The sequence below is a fragment of the Schistocerca gregaria genome, chromosome 6 (assembly GCF_023897955.1).
Source record: "Schistocerca gregaria isolate iqSchGreg1 chromosome 6, iqSchGreg1.2, whole genome shotgun sequence".
Taxonomy (NCBI): domain Eukaryota; kingdom Metazoa; phylum Arthropoda; class Insecta; order Orthoptera; family Acrididae; genus Schistocerca; species Schistocerca gregaria.
In genome coordinates, this window is record NC_064925.1 from 557,594,925 (window position 1) to 557,610,008 (window position 15,084).

At 44.1% G+C, this 15,084-nt stretch overlaps 1 protein-coding gene across 1 annotated transcript in view; it reads right to left on the reverse strand.

Annotated features, from left to right (window-relative positions):
* The window catches only part of LOC126278938 (lachesin-like), a 593,085-nt gene that overhangs the window by 228,178 nt on the left and 349,823 nt on the right, over positions 1 to 15,084 (reverse strand). The window contains exon 2 of the mRNA XM_049979215.1: positions 9,023 to 9,156. Coding sequence (XP_049835172.1) covers positions 9,023 to 9,156 — 134 coding nt within the window. The remainder of the gene's footprint in view (positions 1 to 9,022; positions 9,157 to 15,084) is intronic.

The window sequence follows — 15,084 nt, forward strand, 5'->3', positions numbered from 1 at the left end:
TCCTGGGACCAAGGGCACCTTCATTCAGTTTTCCTCCGTACGAAGAGAGAGAGAAGATCCTAACGAGAGCGACGCGTTTCGTCACAGGGTTATTTGGTAAGCGTGATAGGCTTACGGAGATGTTTAGCAAACTCAAGTGGCAGACTCTGCAAGAGAGGCGCTCTGCATCGCGGTGTAGCTTGCTGTCCAGGTTTCGAGAGGGTGCGTTTCTGGATGAGGTATCGGATATATTGCTTCCCCCTACTTATACCTCCCGAGGAGATCACGAATGTAAAATTAGAGAGATTCGAGGGCGCACGGAGGCTTTCCAGCAGTGGTTCTTCTCGCGAACCATACGCGACTGGAACAGGAAAGGAAGGTAATGACAGTGGCACGTAAAGTGCCCTCCGCTACACACCGTTGAGTGGCTTGCGGGGTATAAATGTAGATGTAGATCTCCTTCTGAAAGTTCGTGGTAACATAAGAACGGCTCCATCCTAATCCATTGGTAAGATAGTCACTCATATTTATGTGCGTCGTCTCATATCAGTTGACGATATAGATGTTTAAATTCTTAATGAAGATCCCTCGGCATAGTTCATGCATAACGGTGCTTGTTCGCCTTATTTTCTAGGTGAAACTAATTTTGCTGCCATAATCCCGAGCAAAAACATTGTGCCGCTTATGGGCGCCACTTTTAGAAACAGCTACACGGCTGTTGCAGCGGGACTTAGTCGCTTGCACAGCACGCACGAGCCTTTCGGCCGATACGGCTGCCTGCGGCAGCTCACGCAGGACGCGCGATCTGAGTGTCAGCTATCAATACGCCGCCGAACAAACAGCGCTGGCACCTGCCACAGGACCGAGCGCCGCCGGCTAACAACTCCACGCTTCCGGATCACGGGAGATGAGACAAGCAACCACCTACGCGCCTGCCCGCTGTCTCCACGCCGCTGCCGGCATGTCACTAGCCGATTCCAGCGCCCTACAATTTCGCCTCCTGCAGCCCGCGCAACGCCCGGTAATTGCACTCCAGATCCCTCTTCAAAGTCCATTTGCCAGTTCCATCTGTCTTTTACCAATTACGATTTAATACGCTGATAGTCACACAACGGATCTCGTTACGGATAATGGGCATTTCTCGAGTAACACACTAATGGCCATTAAAATTACTACACCACGAAGATGACGTGATACAGACGCGAAATTTAACCGACACGATAAAGATACTGTAATATGCAAATGATTACCTTTTCAGAGCATTCACACAAGGTTGGCGCCGGTGGAGACGCCTATAACGTGTGGACATGAGGAAAGTTTCCGACCGAATTCTTACACACACACAGCAGTAGACTCTCTTTTATTAATATTAGTGAAAGGTTATGTTGTGAAATTGTATGTGTTGGAAGATTGTCACCGTGAGGAAAAGTTCCACAATTTCGAAAATGATGAGCTGTCCATAGCTATTAAGGTATGCATTTTAGAGCCCATGCTTCCCAAACATTTTTTGTTTTGAACGATCTTCTCCTCATATCACCGAATATTGTTCTTTCCTCCTGAGGCATCTTGTGTGTAAGTCATGAGTGTCTGTCATTCACATAAAGTTCTGTTTGTTTTATACAGTTTATGGAAACTCTTGCACTATGAATGACATGAAATATGTAAACACACTGTTTTATATATTTTTACTGCAGCTTGGAACACGATGTAATACCATACTTTAAACTGAATCTCAAGTTAACTACTAATAGTTTTAGTATAATTTGTGCAATAGGCCTATTTCGTCAGTTGTGCATTGTCAATACACCTCTAAATATCACACTTTAGAACCTTCATTTGCTTTCACGATATTAATTTTGTGCATGCAGTGCACTGTACGTTCATACTTAGTGTACCTGTAGCTGAGCGAGGCGTACAGCTTGCATCACTGATGAAGACATTGGTCAATTGTTGGTGTTTTATGACGGTAAAATAAAGTCGCGTAATAATTTGACACCGCGCATGGTTAGCCGTGCGGTCTAAGGAGCTGCAGTCGTGGACTGTGCGGCTGGTCCCGGCGGAGGTTCGAGTCCTCCCTCGGGCATGGGTGTGTGTGTTTGCCCTTAGGATAATTTAGGTTAAGTAGTGTGTAAGCTTAGGGACTGACGACCTTTGCAGTTAACTCCCATAAGACTTCACACACATTTGAACATTTTTAATGATTTCACAGCTGACCGACATTTCTCAGTAGTACTATATGTTAACACAGTGGTTATAGGACGCCAGCAGTACTGTTTGTGTTACATATGATTTTGTTCTTTATGTAATAGTTGGTTGTTTATTTTTTATAATATTTACGTTGTAAGCTGATCGGTTTGTTTAATTTTTTGTTGGTATATAAACCTCCGTTTCTTCCACTACGTTTATAGGGAGTCCTTTTGGTATTAAGTGTAAGATTTGCAGTTTCGCTTTCTTTCATTTTATGGTTTCGCTTTCTTTTATGCTTGAAGAGACTCGACTGATTTCTGTCACTATCTTCAGTACGTTCTCTAAATCTGATGCTAAAATTTCGTCATATTGGTCCAATGAAAATCTTATTACAATTTTCACATATAATCTGGTATGTCCCTGGATTATCGTATTCTGATGATTTCGTTCTTCCAGGGTGGAGTTTCATGTTTAGGTAGTTGGTAGTTCTTAATACCAGTTTTAAGGGTGCGTTTCTTAATATATTGTTCATCTTATTTGACAGGTTTCCCACATAGGCCAAAGGACAAACCACATACACACCCTCTGCCGATGAGGGGAAACTGTCAAACAAGATGAACTATATACTAGAAGATTCACCCTTTGAGAACTACCACTAAACACGGAACTTCACCTTAGAGGAAGCAAACTACCAGAAATTACATGGGAGAATTGCAGCAAATTTTCCGTTGGAAAACTGGACCTAATGTTAATGTCAAATTTTGAGAACATAAGAGAGATTATTGTTGATGGCAAAGTTCTTCCATTCGAGGCTTGGTTTAATGTTGAAAGCAGAATATATTTGCTCAGCTGTTGACTTGCTAAGTCTAAGCGTGATCTCGAAATGCAACACAATTAAGCGGTAAATATTGAGCAGGACACACAAAGAATCCAATTTTTACTGTCTTATCATACATATTCCCTGGGACGGTAAAATGCCACGAAGCCCAAATGCAACTATAAATCTCATCTCTTCCGTACCACTCCTAACATACGGTTTAGCAACATCTACCCTATTAAATCAAGACCTCAGCGGAATTCATGCAATAGAAATAATATTCGTTAGACCTATGAACCAAACAACTAGAAAGGATGAGTTTAGAAATGAGGTGAATTGAAAAGTAACTGGTATAGAGGTTCCTGTTGCCACTGTCATAAAGAAACGCAGTCTTCAGTACTATGGGCACATAATGAGAATGAACAGTAAAAGAACTGCCAAAAGGCATTCCAGCGTGAAATTCTTAGAATGAAAACAACGGGGAAGACCAAGAAAACGCTGGATAGAGAACAGGCGTGGAGGAGAAAGGGCAAAAACGGAAAATTGTCCTGGAACAGAAGTTGTATGAAGACAGAAGTAGATGGCGAACGCTTATACACCACATTCGGGAAATTGTAGTTGTAAAACGATGATGATGATGATGATAGCAACAATGAAGTCTCTTCAAACATTTAAACAGTCAGAACCATATAATCAACAAAATCGAAGCTACATTTGACACCTTGCATATAATACCAAATGACTTTTCGTGAACATACTGGAAAAACTGGAAACTGACATACACATATACACATGACAAATTATCCGCACGACACATTAAACGAAGAGAGCGATATCAAACTTAAATAATACTTACAAAATTTGATTGACATTCTTCAACATGGCAAACGATAAAAAGAAAGCACTGATTCCACAGACAACAAAATTACCTCTATCTGAAACAATAAAGCTGAACAGCTGTAATCACTTTTTAAACACACAGAATCGTCATGAGCTGTCAGTTGTCAAATTATCACGTGACTTTATTTTGCCATCATGAAGAACAGCGACAGTTGACATCAGGATTCATCAATAATGTAATACGTACGTCTTGCCTAGATAGACGTAAGTATACATGAACAAATAGCCCTGTATCCAAATACAGCTGAAGTAAATTAAATTTAGCGGGTGTAATATTCGCAGGTGTAGGAAACACAGCTAAAATACGGCTGATGTACGAAATATAATTAAACTATTTGCAGGTAACTGGGAAGATTCACTTTAAACATGATTGATACCACGAAGGTATACTCTGAAAAAAAAGTATATGCAGTGACGCAACTGAGATAACACCTGGAAATAGCTTAATAGCCGGAAATAGCGACCGTGACGAAAGCATAAGTCTGATAGCAGCCAAGGTGAAAAACATTGTCATTACCAGAAACCTCTTGTACATTACAGTATTGGCCATTAAAATCGCTACACGAAGAAAAAATGCAGTTGATAAACGGGTATTCATAGGACTAAACTATTATACTAGAGCTGATATGTGATTTCATTTTCACGCAATTTGGGTGCATAGATCCTGAGAAATCTGTACCCACAAGAACCACCTCTGGCCGTAATAATGATGATCTCTCCATTGGCAAAAGATTCCGTAATAGTTCCCCATTCGGATCCCCGGAAGGGGACTGTCAAGGGGGAGGTTACCATGAGATAAATATTGATTAATCAACGAAAGGATAATGTTCTACGAATCGGGGCGTGGAATGTCAGAAGCTTGAACGTGGTAGGGATACTAGAAAATCTGAAAAGGGAAATGCAAAGGCTCAATCTAGATATAGTAGGGGTCAATGAAGTGAAGTGGAAGGAATAGAAGGATTTATGGTCAGATGAGTATCGGGTAATATCAACAGCAGCAGAAAATGGTATAACAGGTGTAGGATTCTTTATGAATAGGAAGGTAGGGCAGAGGGTCTGTTACTGTGAACAGTTCAGTTCAGTGACCGAGTTATTCTAATCAGAATCGGCAGCAGCCCAACACCGACAACGATAGTTCAGGTATACATGCCGACGTCGCAAGCTGAAGATGAACAGATAGAGAAAGTGTATGAGGATATTGAAACGGTAATGCGGTATGTAAAGGGAGACGAAAATCTAATAGTCATGGGCGACAGGAATGCAGTTGTAGGGAAAGGAGTAGAAGAAAAGGTTACAGGAGAATATGGGCTTGGGACAAGGAATGAAAGAGGAGAAACACTAATTGAGCTCTGTAACAAGTTTCAGCTAGTAATAGCGAATACCCTGTTCAAGAATCACAAGAGGAGGAGGTATACTTGGAAAAGTCCGGGAGATACGGGAAGATTTCAATTAGATTACATTATGGTCAGACAGAGATTCCGAAAACAGATACTGGATTGTAAGGCGTACCCAGGAGCAGATATAGACTCAGATCAAAATATAGTAGTGATGAAGAGTAGGTTGAAGCTCAAGACATTAGTCAGGATGAATCAATACGCAAAGAAGTGGGATACGGAAGTTCTAAGGAATGACGAGATACGTTTGAAGTTCTCTAACGCTATAGACACAGCAATAAGGAATAGCGCAGTAGGCAGCACAGTTGAAGAGGAATGGACATCTCTAAAAAGGGCCATCACAAACGTTGGGAAGGAACGTAGGTACAAAGAAGGTAGCTGCAAAGAAACGATGGGTAACAGAAGAAATACTTCAGTTGATTGATGAAAGGAGGAAGTACAAACATGTTCCGGGAAAATCAGGAATACAGAATTACAAATCACTGGGGAATGAAATAAATAGGAAGTGCAGGGAAGCTAAGACGAAATGGCTGCAGGGGAAATGTGAAGACATCGAAAAAGATATAATTGTCGGAAGGACAGACTCAGCATACAGGAAAGTCAAAACAACCTTTGGTGACATTAAGAGCAATGGTGGTAACATTAAGAGTGCAACGGGAATTCCACTGTTAAATGCAGAGGAGAGAGCAGATAGGTGGAAAGAATACATTGAAAGCCTCTATGAGGGTGAAGATTTGTCTGATGTGATAGAAGAAGAAACAGGAGTCGATTTAGAAGAGATAGGGGATCCAGTATTAGAATCGGAATTTAAAAGAAATTTGGAGGACTTACGGTCAAATAAGGCAGAAGGAATAGATAACATTCCATCAGAATTTCTAAAATCATTAGGGAAAGTGGCAACAAAACGACTATTCACGTTGGTGTGTAGAATATATGAGTTTGGCGACGTACCATCTGACTTTCCGAAAACATCGTCCACACAATTCCGAAGACGGCAAGAGCTGACATGTGCGAGAATTATCGCACAATCAGCTTAACAGCTGATGCATCGAAGCTGCTTGCAAGAATAATATACAGAAGAATGGAAAAGCAAACTGAGAATGCGCTGGGTGACGATAAGTTTGGCTTTAGGAAAAGTAAAGGCACGAGAGAGGCAATTCTGACGTTACGGCTGATAATGGATGCAAGGGTAAAGAAAAATCAAGACACGTTCATAGGATTTGTCGACCTGGAAAAAGCGTTCGACAATATAAAATGATGCAAGCTGTTCGCGATTCCGAAAAAAGTAGGGGTAAGCCATAGAGAGAGACGTGTCATATGTATATGTCCAACAACCAAGAGGGAATAATAAGAGTGGACGAACAAGAGCGATGTGCTCGTATTAAGAAGGGTGTAAGACAAGGCTGTAGCGTTTCGCTCAAAAATGGTTCAAATGGCTCTGAGCACTATGCGACTTAACTACTGAGGTCAACAGTCGCCTAGAACTTAGAACTAATTAAACCTAACTAACCTAAGGACATCACACACATCCATGCCCGAGGCAGGATTGGAACCTGCGACCGTAGCAGTCGCACGGTTCCGGACTGCGCGCCTAGAACCGCGAGACCACCGCGGCCGGCAGCCTTTCGCCTCTACTCTTCAATCTGTACATCGAGGAAGCAATGATGGAAATAAAAGAGAGGTTCAGGAGTGGAATTAAAATGCAAGGTGAAAGGATGTCAATGATACGATTCGCTGATGACATTGCTAATGTGAGTGAAAGTGAAGAAGAATTAAATGATCTGCTGAACGGAATGAACAGTCTAATGAGTACACAGTATGGTTTGAGAGTAAATCGGAAAAAGACGAAGGTAATGAGAAGTAGTAGACATGAGAACAGCGAGAAACTTAACATCAAGATTGATGGTCACGAAGTCAATGGAGTTAAGGAATTCTTCTACCTAGGCAGTAAAATAACCAATGACGGACGGAGCAAGGAGGACATCAAAAGCAGACTCGCTATGGCAAAAAAGGCATTTCTGGCCAAGAGAAGTCTACTAATATCAAATACCGGCCTTAATTTGAGGAAGAAATTTCTGACGATGTACGTCTGGAGAACAGCATTGTATAGTATTGAAACATGGACTGTGGGAAAACCGGAACAGAAGAGAATCTAAGCATTTGAGATGTGGTGCTATAGACGAATGTTGAAAATTAGGTGGACTGATAAGGTAAGGAATGAAGAGATTCTACGGGGAATCGGAGAGGAAAGGAATATGTGGAAAACACTGATATGGAGAAGGGACAGGATGATAGGACATTTGCTAAGACATGAGGGAATGACTTTCATGGTACTAGAGGGAGCTGTAGAGGGCAAAAACTGTAGAGGAAGACAGAGATTGGAATACGTCAAGCAAATAATTGAGGACGTAGGTTGCAAGTGCTACTCTGAGATGAAGAGGTTAGCACAGGAAAGGAATTCTTGGCGTGCCGCATCAAACCAGTCAGTAGACTGATGAAAAAAAAAGGGTGGTTGGCGTACTGTGACGAGCCAGTTGCTCGACCACCATTGACCAGACGTTTCCAATTGGTGAGATATCTGGAGAATGTGCTGGCTGTGCAGCAGTCGACCAATCTCTGTATCCAGAAAGGCCCGCACAGGACCTGCAACATGCTGTCGTGCATTATCCTGCTAAAATGTAGGGTTTCGCAGGAATCGAATGAACGGTAGATCGCACAGGACCTGCAACATGCGGTCGTGCATTATACTGCTGAAATGTAGGGTTTCGCAGGAATCGAATGAACGGTAGATCCACGGGTCGTAACACAAATGTAACGTCCAATGTTCAAAGTGCCGTCAATGCGAACAAGAGGTGACCGAGACGTGTTACCAATTGCACCTCATATCATCATGAAGGGTGATACGCTAGTATGGCGATGACGAATACAAGCTTCCAAAGTGCGTTCACCACGATGTCGCCAAACACGGATGTGAACATCATGATGCTGTAAAAAGAACCTGGATTTATCCGAAAAATGACGTTTTACCATTCGTGCACCCAGCTTCGTCGTTTAGTACACCATCGCAGGCGCTCCTATTTGTGGTGCAGTGTCAAGGGTAACCGCACCCACGGTCTATGAGCTGATAGTCCATGCTGCTGCAAACGTTGCAGAACCGTTCGTGCAGATGGTTGATGTCTTGCAAACGCCCCCATCTCCTGGCTAAGGGATCGAGACGTGGCTGCACGATCCGTTACAGCCATGCGGATAAGAAGCCTGTCATCTCGACTGCTAGTGATACGAGGCCGTTGGGATCCAACACGGCGTTCCGCAGTACCCTCCTGGACACACCTACTCCGTATTCTGCTAACAGTTATTGGATCTCGACCAACGCAAGCAGCTATGTCGCGATACGGTAAACCGCAATCGCGATAGGCTACAGTCCGACCTTTATCAAAGTCAGAAACGTGATGGTACGCATTTCCCCTCCTTACACGATGCATCACAACAACGTTTCACCAGGCAACGGTTGTCAACTGCTGCTTGTGTATGAGAAATGGGTTGGAAACTTTCCTCATGTCAGCACGTTGTGGGTGTCGCCACCGGCGCCAGCCTAGTGTGAATGCTCTGAAAAGCTAATCATTTGCATATCACAGCATTGTCTTCCTGTCGGTTAAATTTCGCGTCTGTAGCACGTCATCTTCGTGGTGTAGCAATTTTAATGGCCAGTAGTGTATGTAAGGCAGAGGACGCGACGCGGACTCACCTTGTACTTCCCCAGGTGGTCCACGACGCAGCTGAGGATGACCTCCTTGCCAACAGGTGCGGTCAGGTTACCAACGGGCTCCACAAACTCTGGCTCTGGTGGCACCAGCCGGGGCGGGGACCACGTGTCGGGCACTGAAACAGGTGAGAGAGGAAGACAGGTGACAGCCAGTGTGCGACCCGAGGTCCACTGTGCATGTGAGCCGGATATAAAGGAAAGAGACTGTGTTCCTGGTGTACAGAAATTCCTTACACGGAATATGACAAAAATTTAAAGTGGAGTTAACTACACATACAAAAATGTTTTACATCACACCGTTCCCCAGGACTCCTGGAGGCTGGCGTTGACCGTGGATAGTGTGGCATAGACACAGTGCCTCAGGCTGTCCAGTAATGTCGCTAAACTCGCCCAAAGATGTAACCAATCATGCATGAGCAGCGCCTATTAGACGGAGAGGGTCCGACACCCGATCGGTACGTAATTCCACCAGGAAGGCTCCTGTAGTCTGTAGTTCAACCATGCCTAGACGGTCAATAACGCGGTTCGCATTGTTAATTTGTACCAGGAAGGCTTTCAACAAGGGCAGTGTCCAGGAGTCTCGGACTGAACGAAAGGGATGTTGTTCGAATTTGGAGGAGATACAGAGAGAAAGGAACTGTCGATGACATGCCGCCCTCAAGCCACCAAAGGGCTACAACCGCAATGGATGGATGACCGCCACCGACGGATTATGGCTCGGAGGAACCCTGACAGCAACGTCACCATGATGAGTAATGCTTTTCGTGCAGCCATACGACGTCGTGTTACGACTCAAACTGTGCGCAATAGGCTCCAGGATGGTCCAATTCACGCCCGACGTCCACAGTGAGGTTCATCTTTGCAACCACGACGCCATGCAGCCCGGTGCAGATGGGCAGAACAACAAATGGACCGCTTAGGATTGGCATCAAGTTCTCTTCACCGAAGAGTGTCGCATATGCCTTCAATCAAACAACCGTCGGAAATGTGTTTGGACACAACCTGGTCAGGCTGAACGCCTTAGGCACCCTGCCAGCGAGTGCAGCAAGGTGGAGGTGCCCTGAAGTTTTGGGGTGGCATTACGTGGGGGTGACGTACGTAGCTGGTGGTCATGGAAGGCACCGTAACTGCAGTACGATACGGGAATGCCATCCTCCGAGCGATAGTGCAACCATACCGGTAGCATATTGGCGAGGCATTTGTGTTACTGGACGATAATTCGCGTCCCCATCGTGCATATCTTGTGAATGACTTCCTTCAGGATAATGACATCGACCTTAGGCGCCAGCCCAGACATGAACCTATCGAACGTGCCTGGGATAGATTGAAAAGGACTGTGTATGGATGACGCGACCGTACAATCACTCTGAGGGATATACACCGAATCGCCGTTGAGTAACTGAACAATCTGGACCAACTGTGCCTTGATGAACTCGTGGATAGTATGCCTCGACGAATACAGGAATGCATCAATGCAAGAGGACGTGTTACAGGTATCGGCATGTACAACAATCTGGACCACCACTTCTTAAAGTATGGTGTTACAACATGTAATGTGTGGTTTACATGAGCAATAGGGAGGGTGAAAGTGCTGTTTATGGACATCTCTAATCCAATTTTCTGTACAGGTTTCGGAACTCTCGGAACCGATATGATGCAAACCTTTTTTGATGTGTGTATTTGGCACCACGAGAGGCGGACCCATCAGTATGAAAGTGCGCAAGGGGTATCGCGTTTCCAGCAGAGGACGATAAGAGTTGAATGTGTCAGGGGAGCTAAGAGACTTCGAATGTAGCCGTCATTCGATATCCCCTGAACGACCTATTACTCAGTGAATTTCAATCCTTCTAAAACTGCGCAATTAAACTGTTGGTGATGTGATAAAAATGCAAATGCCACGTATAATAGCAGATAAATCAATGCAACCAAATTGGGTCCGTGGAGCATTGTGGATGGTTGTTGCATGAATCCCATGTTATCAGCGGAAAGGGTCAGTTGTGAGTTCCAAAGGGCTACCAGTATTCCAGCAACCACAATGATTGTACATAGGAAGGAAGTTTCGAAGAATGGGATTCAAACTTCCTCATAAACAACAAATTTCTATTGTCATTGCTAAGCGACGTTTGAGGTGCCGTAAATAGCGAGTCTCTGGACAGTATTGATATGACAGTGAAACTTACGTCTTTGAGGCAATGTCTGAGGGACCTGAACCCACTGTAACATCTTCGGGATGCGTTGGAAAGTCGACTTCGCCGAGACACTAGTGTCCAATATCACTACTTCCTCTGCTTTCTGCTCTTGAGGAAGAATGGACGTCCACTCCTTCAGAGGTATTCAGAACCCTCATCAAAAGTTTCATCAGCAGTGTTCAAGCCGTCGCAAAGGCTAAGGATGCACACACCCTGTATTAACGTTCACTTATGTCTAGCTACTCCTGATAAGATATTGTGGAGTTACGCTATTACACAGTTTCTACACTCATTCTGCACGAAAGGCTAAGTATCAGTAATCACTTTCATAAATCACATAAGAAGAATTTTGTGAATAACGCAGGCTGTAGGCTTAAAACTCGACTAAATAACAAAAACAAATGTTTTCAAACTTTACAAAAAGCAGTCTGACCACATTTTGAAGTTCATTTTGGCTATGAATAGCGTTCAAGAAAATATCGTTCACCAACAGATACTGACATCATGAATCGGGCAGAGCTGTCCATAAATCCGTAAGAGTCCGGGGAGAGAGGGGGGGGGGGGTCAATATCTTTTCTGAACAGCACACTGCACGACATCCCAGATAAGTTAAATAATGATCATGTCTGAGGAGTTTGGTGGAAAGCGGAAGTGCTCAAACTCCGAAGATCGTTCCTGGAGCCACTCTGTAGCAATGCTGGACGCATGGGGTGTCGAATTGCTGACATAGTCCCAAGTATGTCTGAATGCATACTGGACACGAATGCTTACGTGTTACCCGTCATAGTCGTAACTAGAAGATTCAGGGTCCCACATCACTCGACCTGCACACACTTCAAACCAATACAGAGCCTTCACCGGCTTGAACAGTCCCCTGCTGACATGCAGGGTCCATGGACTCATGAAGCTGTCTCCATACCCGTACACGTTCATCCGGTCGATACAATTTTAAACGAGACTCGTCCAACCAGGCAACATGCTTCCAGTTGTCAACACTCCATTGTCGGTGCTGACGGGCCCTAGCGAGGCGTTAAGCTTTGTGTCGTGCAGTTCAAAATGGTTCAAATGGCTCTGATCACTATGGGACTTAACTTCTGAAGTAATCAGTCTCCTAGAACTTAGAACTACTTAAACCTAACAAAACTAAGGACATCACACACATCCATGCCCGAGGGAGGATTCGAACCTGCGACCGTAGCGGTCACGAGGTTCCAGACTGTAGCGCTTAGAACCACTCGGTCGGCTGTCGTGCAGTCGTCAAGGGTACGCGAGTGGCCAAAAGCCCATGTCGATGGTGTTTCGTTGAAAGGTTTGCACTCTGACACTGGCTGATGACCCAGCATTAAAATCTGTTGCAATTTGCGGAAGTATTGCACTTCTGTCACTCTGAACAACTGTCTTCAGTCGTCGTTTGTCCCGTTCTTGCATTATGTTTTTCCGGCGATGTCGGAGGTTTGATGTTTTACCGGATTCCTGATTTTGACGCTACACTCTTAAAATGGTCGTACGGGAAAATCCCCACTTCATGATCACCTCGGAGGTGCCATGTCCCATCGCTTGTGCGGCGGCTATAACACCACGTGAAAACGCACATAAATCATGATAACCTACCATTTTAGCAGCGGTAGCCGGTCTAACAACTGCGCCATACACTTGTTGCCTTGTATAGGCGTTGCCGACCACAGCGCCCTATTCTTCCTCGTTAAATATCTCTGTTTTTGAATGCGCATCTCTATACCAGTTTCTTTGGCGCTTCAGTGTATAACAACATAAGAAATGTAGCATGTAGACAGACGTGCTTAAAATAAAAATCCAACACACAATACAACCAGCGGTAAGTACATTAGCATCAGTAGAACAATGATATAAAATGCACGAGAGAGCAGTAGCGAAAATTTAATGTCCAAGTAGAGGTCTGTACGCAAATTAAAACACAAAATTACGCAGCCAGTTGCAACCGGGCTGATGCCAATGGTTATGGAGGCCTCGCAAACCCTTAAGGAAAGTGTAGATGCTTGTGGCTTTATTAAAATATGTGTGAGACTTCATAAGGGACCAAACTGCTGAGGTCATCGGTCCCTAAACTTACACACTACTTAAACTAACCTATGCTAAGAATAACACCCACACCCACATCCGAGGGGGTACTCGAACCTCCGGTGGGAGGGTACGCGCAATCCGTGGCATGAGGTCTCAAACCACGCTGCTCTCCGTAGGGCGCTTGTGGCTTTCAAACAGTCTGAGAGCAAAATGGTGGAGTAAAACAGGCACACTGGTGGGAAGTGGCTACCCACAACCAATATAGGTGCGTGGGGTAACACCTGAGGCGAATCGTGGTCGAGACGTTCGGTTGTAAGGCCGTTCTTAGAGTCGCCAAAGACGTGCCATTCACAGTTCCGAGCGTGATAAACAGGCTTCCGTAAGGGTTTGGTGTAGTGTGTAACTGCTTTTCTGTAAAGCTCCTCTGGGCAATGTGGTCAATATTTTCATTATGACGACATCAGTCTGTTAATCGAGAGTAAATGGACACCAATGCCCAAGGTTTGCGCGTCTCTTATGGCCGCCAAGTATGTAGAACATACCTGTTGCTCTGTTTGTCAAACGTGGGATGCTACAGTCTATGCAGCACACTTGGAGAGTGTAGGAATATCACGATCAACTTGGATGTGCGGGTACTATAAAAAATGACTTCCCAGAAGATAAGTTACTACGCCGTGTAGATAGAAGATTCAGGTGGAAGGCATTTGGTAGGTGCCAGCAGAGGGATACAGAAGGAGCATCAGCACTCGCCTCAGACTTAGAACCGTTCGCATAGATATGAGCGTACTGCGGCCATTTTATGGTGAGAGGATGCTCCAAGTCACGAACGATGTTGATCTCCGTTCGGAAATCGAACTGCAGGTATGACACTGGGGCTGGAGTGAAGAAAAGTCTAAAAGAGAAATGAAAACTGGGAAGTTATGTGAGCTGTAGAACGAGCAGAAATAGATGTAAAGCCACCGGTTTCATACAAGAAGAGACACGATAGAGTGTCTCCTGTGTTTGACGTTTATAGTCCAGTGCGACTCTGGGCGAAGCAAAGCAGTTTGCCAACCGATATTGCTACATATCCCTCATCTACGCAACCGAATTTTCATACAGGCTGAAAGGAAAACAGTAATTCTTTAAATTTTAAAGTACACATTTTAAAATATAACTACAGAGTGTTAAAACAATATTGGATATGTTGAGAGGTGGTAGTACGTCCAAAACAAGAAACACAATAGATCTGACACGGGTTCCAAATGGCATAGAGCTACAAAACAGTTGTTCGGTAGCAAAGATATGTTTCATAATAACGAAAAAATTCACATCTCTTAAGGTACGCATCTCAGACACAGTGTTCACTCGACTTTTACGCAAGAGAGGAATAAATAAAACCTCAGTAATGAAAAGAAACAATTGTTGCAGGCGAACGAAATGCCCTTATGTTTTTAAATTGAATAAGGTGCTCGTTTAACTATTTTACGAACTCATATTTATTAATAAACAGTCGCAAAACTAGTATTTTCGCGTGGCTGGAAATCATTTAGGATATTTCTCATTACATAAAAGCTGATGGACTAATACCCTCACAACCTCGTACATCATCTCGACCTATATGTACATATGTACTATACAAATCAAATTCAAGCGCCTGGCAGATGGTTAATCGAACCACATTCAGACTATTTCGCTACTGTTTCATTCCGGAAAAGACCAGAGGAAAAGCAGCGAAGCTAGCAAGCTCTAGTTTCTCCTATTTTACTACGATGATTATTTCTCCCGACATAGGTCGTCACTAACGAAAGATTTTCACATCCAGAGGAGAAAGAC